At 40.6% G+C, this 21,515-nt stretch overlaps 2 protein-coding genes across 6 annotated transcripts in view; both read left to right on the plus strand.

The window, feature by feature from the left end:
* Positions 1 to 2,198: 2,198 nt before the first annotated feature.
* kcnj14 (potassium inwardly rectifying channel subfamily J member 14) lies at positions 2,199 to 19,285 on the plus strand. Its single transcript, XM_075465633.1, has 5 exons — positions 2,199 to 2,332; positions 11,825 to 11,942; positions 12,080 to 15,294; positions 16,263 to 16,580; positions 16,765 to 19,285. The coding sequence occupies exons 3-5, from the start codon at positions 14,233 to 14,235 to the stop codon at positions 16,993 to 16,995; spliced, it is 1,611 nt and encodes a 536-aa protein (XP_075321748.1). The 5' UTR covers positions 2,199 to 2,332; positions 11,825 to 11,942; positions 12,080 to 14,232; the 3' UTR covers positions 16,996 to 19,285.
* Positions 19,286 to 20,730: 1,445 nt separating this feature from the next.
* myh14 (myosin, heavy chain 14, non-muscle) overlaps positions 20,731 to 21,515 on the plus strand; it is a 28,505-nt gene continuing 27,720 nt past the window's right edge. For 3 of the 5 annotated variants that reach the window (XM_075465634.1, XM_075465636.1, XM_075465635.1), the window contains exon 1: positions 20,731 to 20,971. The gene's annotated coding sequence lies outside the window, so the exon portion shown is untranslated. The remainder of the gene's footprint in view (positions 20,972 to 21,515) is intronic. The other 2 variants (XM_075465637.1, XM_075465638.1) reach the window with 2 other exon arrangements.

The raw sequence follows: 21,515 nt of genomic DNA on the forward strand, positions 1-21,515 counted from the left end.
TCCAAGTCCTTTCAGCTGCAGGCTCTCCACTGGGTGCATAAATAGTTTTAATCTGCCCACTGGTGGCTTTGAATCAGTATTGCAACCCCATGTCACGTTTATTTTCATCCAATGATAATATCAGTGGAATAATTCTGCATGTCCTCAGAATAAGAATGATTCTCCTCACTTACAAAGCTCTCATTAACCGGCTGCATCATATCTTAAGGTTGTATTAGTCCCATATAATCCCAACAGCACACCGGGATTGCATGTTGGCGTTCCAAGAGTTTCCAGGAGTCTTCAACGATGAAGCCTCACTGCCACCCTCTCTTCTCTTAGGGGGGACTTAAAACCTGCCTACTTGACCAAGCTCATAATTAGGGCTCCCTGGGATGATCGTGCCCCCCCCCCCCCCCTCCCCAACTACTATATTCTGTGATACATTTGGTTACTGTGTTTTGAGCTTTCTTTCCCTCTCGGACTTGGGTAGTTTTGTCCCAAATTCATATTTTTCATTGTTTATTTTAAGATGGAAAAAATTGCCAGCAGCAAATCAGAGATGCGTTGTTTCTGCTGTTTTTCTGAAGTATCTTCAGGCGTTTTTATGTCTCTCAGATATGGCACCGATATCAACGGCTGATCATTTGAATTTGAGATTGGAAAGAACTTGTAAAAAAGTTGTGCAGCTGCATTAAAATCAGGTTCAAATCAGAAATTCATATTCTTCAGACCTGCACATTTAAACCTATGCGGCCTCACACCAGAGGGCACAACAGATACAGTACCTTGCTCCTCAGCAGGATAGTAACAGGTTCCACAATTACAGGTCTAAAACTTTCTGGACATTAAAGTTATTATATGCTTTCAAAATTGAACGTGCCTGCGTTTTGCATGACATGAAGCTTTCACACACCCTAAGAAAACTGTAAAAATAAATTTTCAAGACTCCGAAAACTCTATGAGCCTACGTTGTTCTTTGAAAATTGTAATGTGCTTATGTTTTTGCATTAAGCAGAGCTGTCACAAATGTGTTCGTGTACAACTATCAAAGGTTGAAAGGAGCTAATTAGAATGTATTGAAGAAAAGGTCTGGTTAGTGTGAGGCACTAAATGATGCATAGTTAGGCTTAGAAAATTAATATTTACATGGCAATGGGTTTTCATCACGTCACCAGAAAACGTCCTTATACAAAATAATTGCCACTGAAAGACATTATCTGCTCATTTATTGTGAAACTACCAGGTTTTGGACATTCTTATGAGACTGAACTACCTACAGAGCAATTAAGCAAAGAAAGAGTCACAAGAAGCACCTGTTTACTGAGTGATCTGTTATCCAATCTGCTGATTCTCAGTACATCATCCCAACCTGACTCCACAGTGGACCGAAGTAAAGCATGATTGTAAACTTGTAATCGTAAACAGCTTAAATAGATGGGATTAAAGGGCTATTGATAAGATATATGGGTTTAGTTTAGTTTTTTTGGTATTTAGTTTTTATAAATGTAATCTTCTTTATCAACATTCAGCTTGTTCTTTCTGAACCTCTTGTCTGTCGGATCTTTGTCTGACATCATCAGGCTCTCCCACGTCACTCTCCGCCCCCTCCACCCAGACAGTTTTCCACAAGTCAATTACAATCACAGCTGTGTTTAGAATGACTGAGCTCGTAACATCCTGGCCTCCTTGAGTGTATTTGTGTTTGTCAAAAAACATTCGGTCTTTGTCTCTTGCTCTCTGTCCATCCCACAAACTCAGACTCATTCAAAATAGCTTTATTGATGTGGCTATAACTGACAGTATTGTCTTGACTTGTATTTGCTTAGTGTGTAGGTAAATGTTCTGTGAAGAACATCAACATCAGTACTGATGAATGCAGGTGACACTAATATGATAATGATCAGACCCAGGACTTACTTAACAGTCATTTACAGACTGATTTAGCCCAACATAGATTTTATTGAATGAACAGTTGAATGAACCGAAACTCATTTTTAAGATATGGTCAAAGAGTGAATGTAAACTTTGCTCCTCTAGAAATAAAAATGGAAACAAAAAATAATGAGGGTTTACTTTTCCATAGACTTATAAACAGCTTCTTTTTTTGTTTGTTTTAATGTCATTGACTCAGAGGCTGGCATTCCGCAGGGGCGCGTGCCAGCCTCTCAGTGAGGACATATAGCACAGCAGCGTGAGCGCGCCTAGCCACGACCTGAGGGCTCGCGGACAGTCCACAGAGTATCTCGCGCAGCGCGTTTCATCTTGACAGCCTAAAAAATTTTGAATGAACAAGAAAAATGAAACAAACTGACGTCGGCCTGATTTATAGGAGAGAACATCTCAACTGAAGGTAAGTAGGCTGCTGCATTTCACCGCACCTCGTTTACTTTTATTATTATTATTACAGTATTACTGTTATTATTGATAATGTCATTAAGTTTCATTGTCTGTAACCAGCTTTTGAACTTGAAGTAAAACTGAATAGCAGCAAAACTATTTAACAAACCCATCTAAAATTCGGGATGAAACACTGCTTGCTCCTGAATTGCTGTTGGCTCCATGTGGGACTTTGGACCAGGATTTGGAAGCAGTTTATTCACGGTTACATTCACTCTCCTTTACTAAAGGCATGTTCAAACTATTGTTTTTAGATGTTTTACAGCCATATCTGCACGATTTTATTCCCTGAAATACAGTGTGGCAAATCTTTCCTTCCTCGTGCAGGACTGGAGGATGAAGACAAAAGTGAATAGATGTCACCGGTGGAGAAACAGTGAGCAATGAAGCGATGTGACAGAGCACTGAACAGATGAGGTGGCCAGAAAGATTGGCGTGCTTAGAATTTAATCCTCTTTTGTTTTTGTGAGTTCTTGTGGCCTATTAGAAAACACAGATGTGTTTTGAGATGGACTTTAGAATGATGCGATGCTTCGCAACAATGAGACGAACGGTATGTTGTGATTTTGAACGTCCTTTAGCAGTTTCATTGGTATGCACGTTCATTTGGGTGCGTTTATTGCTGCTGTCAGCACTGATGGGCAAAGTAACTATAAATCAAGGCATGGCTCAGGATTTTGCAGGAAGACACGTGGAGTAAAAAGGCCGGAAAAGAAGGATCGTAAGATGCCAGCAGTTTTTTTCCCCGTCTGATTTTAGTATAAGTTTGCTTATTGTATTTTTTTTGTAAGGCTTGATTTGAATAACAAGTCGACTCTTAACAGGCTACTTTTTGTTCAATGCTTTTTCATAGCTTCGGCAGGTGAAATTTATTTACAAAGCACATTTAAAACCACTGTTGCTGAGCGTAAAGCTTTACATGAAGAATGGCAAATAAAGCAGCCCACATATATTAAAAAAATAATGCATAAGAAAAAGCAATGAAGCCATAAAAACAGAATTAATAGCTACTACGGAAGCCAAGGAATAAAAATGGGTTTAAATTGAGACTTTAAAACTATTGCTATAACTGTATACTATGAAAACTATTGACCAATTCAAAGACACACAACAATTTCATATCATCACCTTTCGTATTAAAGGTTGGGCGCCTCAGTAACTAAATAAAGCTTAAATTCATGCCCCATTTTTCCTGTAATCTCTAAATTCCATATTTAATCTTTGAAGCCACTGCCTGGTGAAAAGACCTGCTTATTTATTTTGCCATTGAATCCTTTCTTTCATTTAGGATTATCAGAGGTGGTGGAATAAATATGTCATGTTGTAACACAATACTGACGCTCCATCTGCAAAAAAGTTGTGTCTTTTACCTTTACTGCTTTGGTTTTTTTGCAGATATTCAGGTCCTGACAAAGACGTTTCATTCTCCCAAAGCCCATTTGTCTTTATTACAAATCATCAATCATTATTTTATTGATGCTATTTATATTTATGCGTGTGTGATGATCACAAGTTAAGTTGTAGTTGACCAGTTTTTAGTTTTGCTGTATTGTTTTGAATAGATTGGGCGAAAGCAGCTGATTTGGTCATGGTTTGGATGTGAACTTTTGCAGTAGTGTGTTTAGATTTCTATGCACATTTAAATATTTTATATTCTGGTGTGATCCAACACAGCATCTGGGATACTGTCTGAAAATATCTGCTATCTGCTTTAAGCCATATTTTGTTGTAATGGATAGCCAAGCACAAAAAAATACTTTATTTTTGTATAAAATATACTTTTATATCAGGAAATTGTTGAAGAGTGAGCTCCACAGACATAATCTGTATTTGTAAGTAAGAATAAGAATAAGTAAATGTATTTTTAGCAGAGAATATGTAACAAGTCCTCTAACCTAAATGAGAATACTGATTACATCATCCAAGGCGACCTTTGAAAGAGTATTTTTAACCCAAACCGGGATGTTTGTCTCAACTTATCCGAGCTGTTTAGGTTTAGAGAGCTAAAAATGGTAAAGCAAAACTCTAAGACTAACAATTCCATACAGCATTTTCTGCCATACGTTCTGTGATAAAAGTTACTGTCAAGCAAACATGGTTCAGTTTATTTGTGATGAGCCAATATCAGCTGGTAATATTGACCAACCAATGTATAACTCTAGTTTTTCCTTGTTGTTTGCTTAGGTTTAGGCACAGAAACTGAACAGTTTGCCCAGTTTCAACAGGAGGTGACAGTAATGACAGCTTGCCACACAAATACTATAGAAACAAAGTAGTAGCAGCTTGCAGAAACAATCTGTGGTGTAATTCCTTGGGGGAGTACAACCCAGTAGAAGTAATTTGATGCTTAGACTAACACTTTCAGTTCCCACTGTTTGGCTTTTCAGAGCTCTGAGATTTGTCTTAATTAGAAAAGGGTCATGTAGAATGTTAACCAGCGCATTGCAACCTGCACAATCTTAACTCTCCAGATTAACATTCAGTTGTCATCACACCATGACCTCTATCTCTGCACACAGCACAGCGAGGCGCAGCAGCAGAAGCAGTTTTGATTAGACAGAATAAGGCCTGGTGCCAAGATGCTTCCACTCTTACTGTCGTATGTTGTCATAAGAGTCGTTGCTTGTTTGTTTTTCATCAGGAAATAACCAAGTTCCTTGTCTCGAAGGGCTTGTAAAAGGTTTTTATCCATTGACATTCATTTAAAAAATAATATTTAGAAATTGTTGAGATAAGAACTTATAAAAGATAGTGCAGCGCGTTGTTGTGATGTTCAGTGGGATCTCCATTGATCTGTGGTGCTGGATGAAGATGTATCAATTCTGATGAGCTTCTTAAGATGAATATATTAGCTCCAGATTACTGTAGCAAGTGTGAACGTAACACCTCAGGATCTCCACCCAAACTAGTGGCTGCCGAGCTGCATTGCTGGTAATGTACAATACTTGGGTCACCAATCATTTCTGTATATATATATTGCTTAAGCAGTCAGACCTTTTTTGTAATCTTTTAAAGTTCTCCATCATTTTTTATGGTGTTTTAAAGTTTTTATTTGAACAATGGCTGCTTTTTCAACCATTTTTAGTCCAGTTCTTTTATCTGATCATTTTCAAAGGAAACACTGGGCAATGAATCCATCAGGCATGAAAAGGCCCCTAACTCAAGGGGTGAACCAATGTTGGGTCACCACATAACAGACAATTTTAATTTGTATCTCTGGACAGTTTGTTAACCTGTTGCAAAGGCACACACACACACACACCGTTAATTTGGCATCTTTCAGCCTGGTGTGCAGTGTGTCCTTAAAACATCTGAGGAAACTGGACAATTGGAGGGCAAAAGGAAAAGCAGCAGGCCTAAAAAAAACTATCTACAGCAGATGTACAGGATCTGAAAGTGATGTCCTTGAGAACTAGGAAAAAAATCAAAGAAAGGTCTGACAGCCAACATCCAAAGAAGAGCTTTGAAATGTCTTCAAGAAGCCTGGATAACTATTCCTGAAGACTACTTAAAGAAATGAAAAGGAAGCTTGTCTAAGAGGGTTCAGGTTGTGTTGAAGAATAAAGGTACTCAGGCCAAATATTGACTTGCAAGCTTGTTAGAATTGAACAAACTCTGTTTTTCCAGTGTATACCGTATTCATGTCTGCACATTGTTTTGGGCTGCATGGTGGTATGGTTGTTTGAAGCAAGAAGCTTCCCGTTTCAAATCTCAGCTGGGACTTTTCTCTGTGGAGTTTGCATGTTCTCTCCAGGCACCCTGGCTTCCTCTGGCTTCCTCCCACAATCCAAAAACATGCAAGTCAAGTTGACTGGTGATTCTAAACTGGCCCTTGGAGTGGGTGTGAGCATGCATGGCTGATTGTCGCTCCCCGTGACCCTGAATCAGATGAAGCGGGTAAATGGATGGATGTTTCCTGTTTCGCTGGCCATATACAAAGAAAAGAAGGATGGCTCAAGACTTTTTGCACAGTACTGTACTTTGTAGGTTTTGACATGAGGTAACTGTTTGGAATAAAAACAACAACACTGAACAACACTGCAGCATCGATTTTGAGTCTTTGATCAGCCAAGCATTCTGAGTCCAACAATGCTATACTCGATCATTACATCACCTCCTACTCTGTTTGACTGTAGACCAACCACAGCTACTGCGACATATGAACTCTCTTGATAAGATTAAGAAAAGGTTGCTGCAGTGATGTTACGTTTGTGAATTTATTTGATATTTTTGGACTTTGCTTTTGGAGCCTCTGCGAAAGCCCCTTTGTGCACATAAAACATGATTAATATCTGCCCGGTGAAAAGAAGTTGAATAGATTAACCAAGCTTAAAATAAAAGAGATGGAGAGAAATGGCTTTGACTGTGAGCCATGTGACGCTGAGAGGCAGAGACCCAATATGTGCCCTGGTTTCTGACCTCAACCGATCAATATGAGGTATTGATGTACCCGTGTTTGCATTGTGGCTTCAGTGTTCTGTGTCGTGCGTGTTGGTCGTGCACTGTTGGTAAAACTCCTCATTCATCAACCTTTATGAAACACTTCACAGAGCAAACGAGGCTGTGAAATATCTACTTAATTTGTTGTTTGCCAATCAGAAGGTCAGCGATTTTCGACACCTGGCTCCCCGGACCACATGTCTAAGCGTCCAGGGCAAGACACTGAAGTTGCCCATCAACGTGTCCATCTGTGTGTGATAGAGAAAAAAGCACTGTGTAGCCTATAACATGTACAGACTAAGACGTGCTGTACGAATGTGTGTGCGAATGGGCGAATGTGGCTTGTAAAAGCACTTTCTGTGGTTAACTGGACTTGTAAAGTGCTATACAAGTACGGTCCATTTACCATAACAACAAGAAATGTGACAGATCCCTCGTGTGACATAAGGAGCAAGAAGGGTGACAGTGCAGAATGAAGCTTAGCAGTGCTGTTTTCAATTACTCTCAAATCATATTCCCTGCAACTCTAATCTCTCCATATAACACCTTAATATGGTCAGATAATCTGGGTAGAGTGAGTACAAGAGAGGTGCCACAGGGGGAGAGAATACACAGTGAGACACCCGTGAAACGGAGTTGAGAGGGATTCGTGTTGAGGTGGAGAATTATGAATGCAATCAATAAAGCAAAAGTATTGCAATACCAAGTTATTGGGTTTATGTAAGAGAGTGCGAGTTGTTTACAGTTAGAGTGACTTCGACTCTGTGTAGTCGCTTGCAACCGCTTGTTCCTAGTTTAATTCTATGACTATGTTTAAATAATCACCAGCTGAAACCCAGTTTACAAAAAAGTTGCGATGCAGTCTGAAATGAATAATAATTATTATTTTATTTCCATGGCAGCAACACATTTCAAAAGATTTCATCGGTTGCAACAAAGCGGTGGAAAGGTTTGATACTGTTGATTTGGTCGCACGTGCCGATAATGACGTTGAAGACGGCGGACGGGGGGCACTGACAACCGTGCCACACCCAAATTTAAGACCCATCCCGCTCAAAGTTTTCTACTGTCCTTCCCCTTTTGTACTTTGCTCTCACTCAGAAAGGGTGAAGAATATTCTTAAAAAAACACAACCATGGTTCAAAAAGATTTTGGCGACTGAGTAAAATGTTTTTATCTGAAACAGAGTATCAGCATGCGAGTCTGAAAACTGATAAATGATTTTGTATTGGAAAAAAAGAACTTCTCTGTTGTTGAAATAATTGAGCGGGCTCAGGAACACTTCAGCAAATCATTGTCCGTGAACACAATTTCTTGCTGCATCTACAAATACAAGTATAATCTTCATCATGCAAAGACAAAATCAGTCATAACTAAGCTCCAGAGCTTATTGAAGATGGACTGGGGTGAAGAGGATGACTGCAGTCTGATAAATAAGAAATGTGGGAATCTTTGTAAATCACTGACGCTTCATCCTCTGGGATAAAGAGGACAGGGATCATCCAGCTTGTATCAGAAAGAATGTGGACCCATTATTACCATTTCATGAGTGACTTGTACATCTCTTAAGACAACATTAAAGGTGAAATGGTTTTCTTGGAAGGTTGTGCTCATTTCAGCAAAGACGATGCCAAACCACACATGTACATGTATTACATCAGTGATAAAAGCATCAGACTGGCCCTCATCTAGTCCAGATCTGTCACCCACCATATAAACAAAAAGTATAACAGTGGACGCCCCAATGAGATCACACCATCTGATATCAAATAATAATGTGAAACATTTCCTTTCTGTGGCAAACATCCTGCCACAACTTATCTTTATAATGTGCTGTTGGCCTGTAGTATGTTGAAAAAGGTTTTTTTTTATATAACAAAAAAAACAAAGAATATATATATATATATATATATATATATATGATTCTATCACTATTGAGCCACTAAAAGGTTGACACTGATTGAAGAGAAAACACACACTTTATTGGCTTATAGCAAAAACACCAGCAGCTTCCCAAAGATTTAGAATTTACTCTCTTTAAATAACCGGTTATAAAAATGCCCTAATTTCTTCCAATATTTCCATGTCAATTTTTTGCAGTTGCACTCCACATAAGGGGAGTGCTCACATTGTGCTCGAATGTTCCATTATTTGAGAGGCTTGAATGAAGATGGTTTAACTTCTAAATTAGGATGAGCCCCATTCATAAAAAAGCCAGCAGGAAATGTGTAATGGAGTGGTTCGGGGATGCAGCTAATCATTCTTGGCAGGATAAATGAATCAACCAGTTATTTGAACAATGTAATGTAGGTGCATAAAGAAAGCTGAAAAATATCCACTGCAGTTTTCCGTATTCCCAGTGGTATTTGTCAATAATTTTTCTACAAATTTTTTTAATTGACAAAATATTAGTTCTGCTATGAACAACAATGCAACAAAAGTATTATGCATCTAAAACTGATTACACACATGAAGCATAAACTTTAGGGTAACTCTATTTAGCTCTCTGAACCCAACCCGGTTTGATTTCCCTCTATGTAATCCAATATTCAGTCTCTCAGTACCCACTTACAATAATAGCGTCAGCCTATCTCTCTCCCAGCCTTCCTCATATAAGGCAAGACTTAACATGAAGGAGTTTCCCACGTCCGCTTCCATGAATGTTCTTTTATGAAGGGCCATTTGAGATATTTGCCACCTCAACACGATAAGTTGTGGTAACAGAACAAACTCACACACTCTTACGTTGTCTCTACATGCATACACAAACACACATAATCTTCCCTCATCACCTTCTCCAGCTACTCTTGTCACTTGTCCAGCAAGAGGTCAGACGAGTAACAGAAAGCAGACCTGAGAGCTTGTTCAGTCGGTCGTGTGTTGGCAGGCGCCAAGGTCATGCCTGCCTCCTCACACATTTGTTCCTGAACTGACACAAACAACACAAACATCTTATAAACACTCTTTACAGTTTATGTGTTTATCAAGACCTCAAAATAGTTATCTTAATGTTTCATATATTCACCACTTGAATGCAAGGCTAGAGAAGTTTATAAACCTTAAAACTATGCGCTGTTGGTGTATTGACCTTTGTTGTGCACTTTCTCAAGCCTGAAACTGCCCTGGACTGAAATACTGCAGTTCAGAGCTTTGGTTTCCTGCCCCGAACCACACTGTTTTGCTTTGCTTTGACATTTTTCTGGGCTTTTGACTGCGTCTTTGTTGTCTCTTCACCATGGCAAGAAATTTGTGTCTATGGCTGTACATCTCCAGGACTTACACTGAGATTTGTTTTCATGACAGGGGTGTTACATCCCACAGCTGTAGGGGGAGCCAAAGAGCAAATAATGTGCCAAATTCTATTAGAGTTACTTTAACATAGTTAGTAGTTTACACTGTTTATACAAAAGCCTACATGCTTGTTGAATCTATCCGATTGTTGACTGGTTCTTTCAGGATTTTTTGTATTTGCTTAGTTCTGCGATACAGTAGTCATGGAATAAAAGATTATCTGGGGCCAATAGTTTGTAGAAAGTTATTGAGTAGTTTTTAGCATGAAGTCATTCATTTACTTCACCAGTTAGCAACTTTTATGCATGTTTTGAAAGTTTTCTCTTACCTTTAGCCAAGGTAAAGTCCTACTTCTCCCTGAGATTTGAAAAAAGGATGCATGCCTTTATTTAAGCTTGGCTAGATTAATATGACTCCTTGTGTGTGGGTATAGAGCAGCCGTGTCTTCATCGCCTACAGCTGGGACAAAATGCAGATGTTTGTCTGTGTCCTCCATTGGTGGCCCTCTGTCCGCTTCCTGTGTGTTACAGGGTTGATTTTAAGATTTTTTTTGCTTTGGTTTAGGTTTTAAGACTTTAGATGGTCTGGGTTCACCCTTTCTAGAGGAAGTTATACATCAATATACTCAGCAAGGGTGACTTATAACATGCTACTGATTTTGCTCAGATGTTCTAAGGTTGAGACTCAAAAATAGAGGCGATCCTGCACTTAACCTGTGGAAAAACTTGCCCGATCATATAAGAAAAGCTGAAATTTTCAAGAAGGTATTGAAAACCCGCTTCTTTTCAATGACATTCAATTTGAATAAAGTTTGACACCTTATCATTGAGTGTTGTTGTGTTTTTATGGAATTTTACTTTATTCCCCTTAGTGTGTTTTTTTTTCTTCCCATAAGGCACTTCGGTTCAACTCTTGATGTTTTGAATGTACTTAGATCATATTGACATTTGCATTGTCAAAAATGCACTGACCTAAAAGATGCGCTTTTACTAATTTGTTCATCGTTGTTGATCGGTATTGATCAGTGCTAATTTTCTTTGTGGGGGCATTTGGTAGATTCCATAACTTACTATCCTACATTTTTCCCCAAAGATACCCTAAACTGTGCGCCTGCCATAATATACCATAACTGGGTTTGTTTCCTTCTTTAATAGTAGTTACGCAAGTCCTTTAAGGATTAGCAAAGATTACCGGAGTCACGGGTGCAGCTTTAATCCACAGCATTTCACCTCAGTCACAGCAAGACATACTGCTTATTCACCTCTAACCAACCTAGAGTTGCGGTTTATCCCAGTCCTTTGTCTGGGCCACTATCTCAGTCTCAGCACTTGACCAGGAACTCCACCTCCCTTCTCATCCTGTCTATTGTCTTTAATCCTCCATGGATCAAATATTAATCATCATGTACCACTTGGTATCTTGCCCAAAAAGGGCATCCTGCCTTGTAGAACTAGAATTCATCAGCGGTGTCTTCATTGTAGCACGATTTGTTTGGCAACCCTGTCGCTTTCTCTAAACTTTAATGAATGCTTTGTTTATAGACAGCAAAATGTTCAGAAGCTATATCCTATTGGATAGATGAATGTTAGTTGCCCTCCAGATAAAGGCTCAGATCAACGACTGATTTGTGGTTCCATTCTAAATCCACAGAAATGATTTTCTGCAGATTCATCTGTACAGAGTTTACAATATTCCTCTCCGTTTGTCTTCACAGTATCAATGACTGCACCGGTGCATCTGGATGAAATGAGAGTTGTTGATTATTCAGGTGAAGACTGACCACAGGAAAACGATCCAACTACTGCGTGTCACAAACAGGCAGCTCACCACTGGTAGGTTTCTGATAAACATTAACCCCAGAAACATGACAGTGTTTGTAACGCTGCTTTGGTTTGAGTAGTTTTGCAACATCTTTACTGATACTTTCTCACATTTTTCCTCCCTTTTTGTTTGCTTTCAAAATTGGCAGGAGACTTGGTATGAAGATCCTAAAGCAAAGGGACACAAAACAGACACCGACACCTGAGTAAAGGCGACTGGACAAGCAGCAGACTTTCATTTTCCTCTCCAGTGATTCTTCCCTCAATGATTTTACTGAACATGTGTCAAAAAGGAAGGTTAACACACAAGTGAAGATGAACCCTTATGACACTTCTCACTTCCGGAGGGATCTCTTCCCCCATTTTTATTTGTTGTAGATCTTTGTCTCTTCCCTTTATTACTGGTTGAAGTGTCTTTTTCTGCATTTGCAAAGTTAGAGCTGCTGCTGCCGTCCGTTGTTTTGCTGTTCTCTTTGTACTTGCAGTAATGCAGCATTACGGTTGACGGATAGTGTCTGTCCTCCGGTTTCTAAAAGATTTGATGTTGCATACTCTTTATACTTTGTCAGGATTCAGTTGTATGATGATCTGGAAGGGGTTTGGCAAGGTAAATGCTGACAGGACAGGCATACCTTTTGCTTGCTTTATTTTCTTTTTTTTTTTTAAAGAGATTTGTTTGTTAGATAGTACTTTATGCTTCACATGAAAGACTTGTATGTTTGTTGTTATTTCCACATTTCTTATGCATTTTATAATTTTCTATTTTAGGATCATTTATATGCTGCTCAAGTATACGTTTGTGATTTGATCCATACAGGGATGCTGATTAAGAGACTTAAATCCAAAAAGGTAGTCACACCTTGGCTCTTCTGTTGCGTGCTGATTTATAAGCTTTGGCACCTGACCTAAAAATACAGAAACCTTCCTCAGGTGACCTGTGCACTTACCTTTTCCTTCCGTATAAATCCTGTTGCTAAAGTTTAAAGCATTTGTAATAGTAATAGTAATCTTTCCCCTGTCATTGTCTTTTGTCAGGTATGAGTGAACTCTCAGCGGTAACGCTGAGCTGTAATGAAGTACGTCTGCCCTGCTAATCGTTGCGGGTAATTGCTAAAGTAGCGTTGTTCAGGTAAATACTTTCTATAGAGCGGTCAGCACACAAAACAAGTTCACAATGACCACCAAACAGATATGCAGACACTTGGAAAGGAAATGTGAAATTGTTAAAGCAGTGACATGATGAAACAGGAAGCGGCAAACAAAGTATGGTTGTTTCAGTTGGGCCCCTCTTACAGGGTAGAAGTGACCTTTCATTGACTTGGAGAGATAACATCAAATGACACAAACAGTTAAAGTCGGCTGAAACACATACCTTTTGTGCAACCACTCACTGACTTTTATGTAATTGTATTTGATTCTGTAGTAAGACATATTTGCTCTGAATTTTGAATTGTTTATAGAAACAGGCATTTGATTTGACTGTGTTCTTTGTCTCTTTATGCTCATAACCAAGAGGTTGTGAAACTGTGAAGAACTTTGATCGTAAGATTGCGCATGTTTTTTCTTGCCTATTTTGTTTTTTATTTTTTGACCGCATGTTGGAAATTACTTTATCATATTGTCCAATTTGAAGTTAACTTGGCCCTGTCTGTCTTGTACAGTCATTTTGCACCTTATTACATTATTATAAAAGGTATGCTGTAATGAGCTGGATATCCTTGAAATGCTTCCATCTCCATTCTCCTACTCCTGTGCATAATTAGTTTATAGCAGTCATCAAATAATGCCTGCTCGAGCTCAAGACCATAAGACTTTCCCTTTGTTGTTTTGAACTGAACACAACCAGTCCTGCATGTTCCTGTGACGTGTGTTGAGGTCTGTTCGGTCCCACCACTCCTCGAATGAATTCTCCCATGAGAGGAATCGCAAAATCAAATCTTGGGGCTGCTTTTGACTCTTCTTTTCAATTAACTTCATTTTACTTTCTTCAGTAAGTTGGATTTAAGCACATAATTGTTTATCAATGCATCTAAACCTACAAGAAAGCCTACTTTGTTTTCTTGGGATGTATAACTAAACAAAGCACTGTACTGGGGAACAGAAGTACAAGTTGTGGACACTGAATCAAGTGACTGACCAACGGCCTTAAAGGGTTTGTTCTTCTGGTTGGACCCAGAATCATCGTCTTATTAGGACAGATTGGAAGGACTGTGTTGGTAATACTACGCATAACTTCACTAACTGTGTCAAGGTATTTATTTACCATCAAGCCCCACTGAGAAACACAGAGATTTAATCGCTGATGATGGGAGCTGCACGTGTTAAACGCCGCTTCAGTGCTGTGGTGGATGGGCCAGTGGAGGAGGAGGAGGTCATGAGGCTGGCACAGAGTGCTGCAGATACTGCTTGGGTAGGAGGGAGCCCAACGGGGTCAGGGACCCCAGCCAGCCCCTTGCCGACCCATGCTCTCAACGGCAAAGCTCTATCTCTTCAGAGCAACACCAACAATGCACGGAGGCAGAGTGCCATTGGAGAGTTAGCTGGGGAAGATGCAGGAGGAGAAGGTGGAGTGAGAGCAGGAAGAAAATACCAAGGGCCAAGACATTCAAAAGGCAGTAGTGTAGGAGGGAGAGAGGAAAGCCGTTATTCATCAGACCAGGATTCACTCTCTTCCCCCTCCACTACCAGCCGCCCACGCAGCAGGCGCTCAAACCACCGGCCCCGACAACGCTTTGTGGGCAAGGACGGACGCTGCAACGTCACCTTCGTCAACATGAGCGAGAGGGGCCAGCGGTACCTCAGCGACCTCTTCACCACCTGTGTGGACATCCGCTGGCGCTGGATGCTGGTCATCTTCACCCTCTCCTTCCTTCTCTCCTGGCTGCTCTTTGGCTTTGCCTTCTGGCTCATTGCCTGTGCGCATGGGGACTTCTCCATTCGACTTACCCCCAGCTCAGGTTCCTCTCCAGGATCAGGAGAGGCCGGCTCTGGAGGAGAGTCTGATAGAGAGGCAGTGGTTGAGGAGCCGTGCTTCCTCCAGGTGAACAGCTTCATGGCAGCCTTCTTGTTCTCCTTGGAGACACAAACATCCATCGGTTATGGATTCAGAAGCGTGACCGAAGAATGTCCCCTGGCGGTGTTGGCGGTCGTTTTGCAGTGCATTGTGGGCTGCATTATTGACGCCTTCATCATCGGGGCAGTCATGGCAAAGATTGCCAAGCCCAAGAAGCGCAACGAGACACTGGTGTTCTCCGACACAGCTGTGGTGGCGCTGAGAGATGGGAAACTCTGCATGATGTGGAGGGTCGGAAACCTACGCAAGAGCCACCTGGTAGAGGCACATGTCAGAGCACAACTACTCAAGGTAAGTGGAAGAAATTTAATTAATTAGCATCGTGAAAAAATAAAGAGGTCAGAAAGTATGCTGTACCATATGAAAAAAGTTGCCACTGTGAAAAATGGGTAGAGGGAGAAAAATAATTGCAGTAGACAGAGAGAAAGAGAGAGCGCTGAGACCATCTGGCCCCTATTCTGTGGACCGTAGTTAATGAGAGCTTGTTTTATTTTCCCTCAGGGGTTTGGAAGATTTACCATGGATTAACTTGCCTAGAATTCTTTAACTGAGAACAGTTGTCCTTCCTCATCTCATTTCCCCTTGTAGACTGTGTCTATGTGGGTTAAATGATTGTATGATTATATACCTTTCTGTTTGAGCTAAGTTTAGAAATGTTCCTTTTCTATTTATCCATTTATTTTTGTCAGCATTTTGTCATCATCATTGCTTCGCGTGTGTACCCTGTAGGTATCCCAGAGGGACAAAGTCTCTTTAGCATTTTAGCTCTACAGCGTAGATGATGTGATCTCTCTTAATAGCATGACCATATCAAAGTCCAAACAGGGCAGATGGGATTAAGTTTAGAAGGATCAAAGAAATACAATTCTAAAAGCCTGGGCTGGATATTGTTCCATAGCGAAGGGTGGGTGAATGATAAGCCTATCTATTGGCTGTGTGACTAAAGACTTGCATGTCAAATTTAGCTCAACACAAAAACCCAATGCTAAGCTTTTAGGTCAGGATATGAAATTCAATTTACAATTCTTTTCCCCCCAAAAAAGTGACTTTTGTAAACTTTTCTGTACCAAGGTGTTTTATATCCAGTATCACAATGTCCTTTTTAAAATTTGTTTTCTCTGTTGTTTTTTTTTTTTTATCATGTCATGGCTTTTGTACGATGACTTAGGGAATATTTTCTTTTCTTTATTTGCGACAACATACAGAGGGAGTTTTATGACAGCGACTTTATTCTATCTCTCTTCCTAACTTGCTCTCAGCCAAGGGTGACACCAGAAGGAGAGTATCTCCCATTGGATAACGCAGACATCAACGTGGGTTTTGACACTGGCATCGACCGCATCTTTTTGGTCTCTCCTGTGACAATTGTCCATGAAATCAATGAAGAGTCACCTTTCTTCGAGATGGACCAAAAGTCCCTGGAGACTGACTCTGAGTTGGAGGTGGTGGTCATACTCGAGGGTATGGTGGAGGCCACAGCAATGACCACACAGTGCCGTAGCTCCTATCTGGCCTCTGAAATCCTCTGGGGATACCGTTTTGAACCAGTGCTCTTCGAGAGGAAAGAATGCTACCAGGTCAGGCAGGAGGGATTAGTAGTTATTCCTCTGAATATCTGCATGAATCATTCTCATATAAAATGGAATTCATTACAGCCGTAGTGATGAATTTGGTCTGTTTAGCTTTAGGGGTTAGGGCTAGAGATACCACAGTCATTTTGACCATGTAAGCTAAAAAGTTCTCGTTCTGCCCTTTTTCCAGGTGGACTACTCTTTTTTCCATCGAACATATGAAGTCCCAAACACCCCATCATGCAGTGCTAAGGAGCTTGCCGAGCAGACGTACATCGAAGGCTCACACTCGTCATTCTGTTATGAAAACGAAGTGGCCCTGCAACTTGTTTCCCCAGACCAGGGACCAGATCAAGACCCAGAGTGTCCCTCCCCACCGACTCGAAGGCCCTCTCTGGCAGAACATCTTCACTATAACTGAACTCGAAGAGAAGGAGGCTTTAAAGGGAGACAGGGAGATTATGGAGAGCCTTAGAGGGCAAACAGGAGACATAGACGGTTAGACAGGATGTTACACACAGACAACGAGAGTTAAAAGAAGACGGAGATGAGAATTTGCCAGAGTGAAGTAATTGATAGGAAAAGACACTGATTGGAATGATAAGAGAGAAAGAAAAATCCAGTACGGGAGCATACTTAATTTGGCAGATTTAGCCAGGTAGCCAGGGGAGGAAACAGACAGATAGAGAAAAAGTAGGGGAGTGGGGTCACTACTTTGATCCCGTTGTCTGATTGGTCCTGGCAGTCTTTCAGAATCATTGAAAACGTGTCTGCTAAGTCTTACATCTGGCCCATCACTACCACAGCACACTCATCTGGCTCTTCTTCCTGACTGACCAGATGTGCAGCAGCGCCCCAAGGTGGCTACAAACTGTAACTACCACAATACTTTCCATGACATGGGAGACATTTTTGACCTCACTTTGATGTGGCTTCTCAGTTGATTGAACAGAAACGTTGTTACTCAGGCATGAATTTCCACTATGATGCTGACTTATCACTTTAATGTTTAATTTCCGTATGGTAAGTATGAATAGCGCACTCTCTGTGATGCTGGTGGACTGTTGTGAATGTACTTGAATATTAAATAAGGCGACCTGTTCGAGCCAAAGCAGAGCAAACGTAACATGGGGAAACAGCTGAAAACTAGCAGCGGTTTTGAGCAGTTTCTTCTCATGTAACATAATTTAGGTTTGTGTTTTTTTGGCTTGGTTTAAAAAAAAAATGTGTTCATGGATTGTAAAAATTTGCTTTATTTAATGTAACATTTTGTGTTGAGATGACCTCCATGTTTTCAGAGGATGCTTTGTATGGTTTCAAACCTCAGTGGTGACCCAGCAGTGTGCAGATAATCTGTTAATCATTGTGCAACTTTCTTGCACTAATATCTACATTATCCTGTCATGTTTGATGTCACGAAAAGCCACCGTGTTATTCTTTAGCTCTGTAACGTTTGGATCCTTGCACTAACTGAACCATGACATGATAATTATAGAAGAGTCTTGGCACTTGGATGACCCTTGATGGTGCAGACTGAATCTGAGGCTGAAGGAGATCCTCTTGTTGACTCTGTAAAAGCACCAGAAACCTACAGTCATCTCCACCATCACGACTCATTGAATCAGGAGAACTGTGCGGGAGAGACTGTCTGATCTAGTTAATGTTGGGTTGGCTTGCTGTATCTGAATCTGTAAAACTATTGTCTTCCATCTGCACAAGTGGGGGAAAACTGAACTGGAAATGACCCCGCAGTCACAGAAAAATATTCTATATTTTCATGTGAAATAAATCATGTAATTCCTCTCTGATTTGCATAGATTTCAGATTGGTTTCTTTCTGGAAATGTAAAAGCAGTGTAGTAGGTGGTGCCTTCATGATCGACCACAGATTTTGCGACTGGCTCTACGTCAGCAGCATTTCAGTTTATGTTTAAGATGTGCTTAAAGTGTATTTTCATTGTTCATATTTTAGGCAAGACTGCTGCTTTTGATCACTTTAACATTTACAAAATGTTCTTAATACACAAATAATTACTGTGAATCCATTCAGTAACTGAGTAGTCACAGTATGAGCACTCACTAATGACATAGAGAAGCTTTTAGCTGTATTATACTGTACACGATTTATTAGGTGCACTTTGTAGTCATATTAAAAATCACATGGGAATATTTTTGTCTATTTCAATCCTGTAATCATTTACAGAACATCATCACTGAAAGGATACACACTTTTAACCTGAGACAGAGCTGAGGTATTAATTGGTAACATATTGTCTCATGCAATTAATGTTAACACTGTTGTATGTTTGTGTGTCTCCTCGCACTGCTCCTTCAAGGCTACCATGTGCTATTTATAGGTGGGTCTTGTCATTCACTCTGCCTCCACCTCCGTGAAATGTAACTTGAGCCCAAAGCACAATCGCTTTAATTGCGCTTTTTAAAAACCCCTAAAAGAAACGGATTGTTTGGTCATGTTACTGTACGCTTAGGATTCGCTGCTCGCAGTACGCTACAGTACTTTTTCTAGATAATGTAAACTACACAGTGTACTGTGACACTGCACTTCAGCTACTTTTCCTGTTATTTTTCTGGAGATGAAGTGAAAGCTCTCGGTTTCATCGTGTAATTTCAGAGCTGCCTCAGGCACAGGACACTTCCAAATGAAACACAACTGTGTTGTAGAGCAAATAAAACATGGGGATCCAACTACAACTGCTGGTTGTTTCTTTATTCATTTTTCCTTGTAACACTCCTTGCTGTTCACATCAAATCCAACAGGACCATTTCTTTAAATATTTGACAGATTTTTTTACTTCGGTCAAGATACATTTTTGTGTTCACGTTCACAGTTTCATGTTTATTGCTGAAACTTTATATAAGAAATGTATTTGTTAAAGATCATGTGTAGGTTTTTACAAAAGCCCCTGTCGGTCACACAAACAATTATAGTCATAGGAAAGGGGAAACACTTATATAACACATATATAAGACTAGTTAAAGGAATAAACTAAAGGTGAATGTTTCTTATATTTTTCATTATGTTGTCAGAAAGTCTTCTTGTGCAAAATGCCTCCACTGCTAATTCATAAAAAGAACAAACACCCAGTGTGGCCCAAATGGCTTTACAGCTTACATGTTATAAGAAGTAACATAATTCCTACCATTGAAGCGAAATACCCTTATTTCCTTGTTCCTCAAGGGGCACTTCTGGAATTGTTTTTTCTTTCATTTCTAATTATTTTATTACACTGATTAAATACCTATATTAGTAGATTAGATTAATACTTATATTATCTGACATAAATTAAGCTTTTTGCCAATTATAAAAAGGATAAAGGAAACTTACAAGCTTTTTTGAGCTTTTTTTAAGGCTAATTTTGAAATGAGTCCATAGAAAGAAGAAGAAAAAAAGAGAAAACTATCCATTTCCATGGCAACATTCCTAAAAATTTTAGCCAATAAACCTCCCATGAACTTTACAGCCTTTAAGGGTGGGGGGTCTTTCGACCTCAGGGTCTTCTTCGTTATGACGCTTTTCACACCACAATTCCCACAGTTTCTCTGTGTACGTTTTAAATGCAATAGATATATTCTAAATGGATTGTTATATATCATAACATTAACAGTTCATTCATTTCCAGCAATGGCTCCAAACATATCTACATCGTTGTATTACCAGTAGCACCAGAACCCTGGTACCGCAGATATTCGGATTCATTCGGATTTTTCCAGGTTGATCTGAATCACGCGTCTGGGATCAGATAATTCCAACCAAACCTGTACCGTTTGTGAGTGGAATCAAACAAATCAGATCCAGGATCGGTGTCTGCGGACACTCGCCGCTACACAGTGGTAAACAAAGAGCGCGCAAATCTCCCTGCTCTTGCGCGAGAGTGCAGCACGGCACCTGCTGCAGCCCTCCGGTTGGCTGCCTGACACGTCACTCACACTAAGCCCCGCCCCTCAGCCGTTAACATTGGTTAATGGCGGACATGTCTGCTCTGTCCTCAACGCGATTCGTCACCGCAGCCGTTTCGTGCCCGCTTTAGGGCGGAAAGCTGCCGTGGTATTCATGAGGCGGGTCTGCGGCTCGGTTTCAGGGTTTGATTGGAGTCATTTCTCTCTAAGGTTCGACTAAAGCCCGTCTTCTCGCACCTGGTTGGTCCGCTAGCAGGAAGCTGTCTCTGGGCGCTGAAGCCGTCGTCTCGCCCACAGTGCTCCCTACTTTATTCTCACCGAGAAGTGTGTGCGGCTTCACTGAGACAGCAATGCAATGATAAAAGCCGCATATGCGGTAAGGCTACACACCTCTCTGGGCAAGAAAATAACCGAGAAACAGTCTCGTCCTGGTTCTCCTCACAACACAGCCTTATCCACTATACAGAGCGGAGCCTGAAGGTGAGACATTTAATTGCCTTTACCCTAATCCAACTCGTAAATAGCCAGTGTAATATCCTTTAACGTATCATATTTCAGTGGAGCTGGCTAACCTCGCTCGCTTGGTTGGTCTAAATTCGGTTGCTTAACGCCTAAACATTGGGAGGACTAAAACACATTATCTGTAAATGCCCTCGATGGGGGTCTTACACCGAAGGGACCAGTGTCCGTTTTCATTGTGATTTATTTCAACCTTGGTCATGATGATACGCTGCAGCCGCACTGTTGCCTTTTCTGATTTTTAACAACAGTAAAGTGATGATAATGATGGTCTAAAAATGGCCGGTTTGGTGGCTGCCCCATACACGCGGCTCACAGAGTCAATTAAAGGCTGTGGCTCACATATTCCCTTCAAGGTGTGGTTGTCTTCGTCAGGTTGGGAGCTGGAGCTCCACTTTAAATGTGCTGGTTATTTATAGGGGTCACGCCGCATCTGTACGGCTCTGCAGCTGCGCTGTAATTATCACAGCCGGTGGCTTGATAAATGTCACCTTTCCTCACTGTC

The sequence above is a fragment of the Odontesthes bonariensis genome, chromosome 5 (genome assembly GCF_027942865.1).
Source record: "Odontesthes bonariensis isolate fOdoBon6 chromosome 5, fOdoBon6.hap1, whole genome shotgun sequence".
NCBI classification, from domain to species: Eukaryota; Metazoa; Chordata; class Actinopteri; order Atheriniformes; family Atherinopsidae; genus Odontesthes; species Odontesthes bonariensis.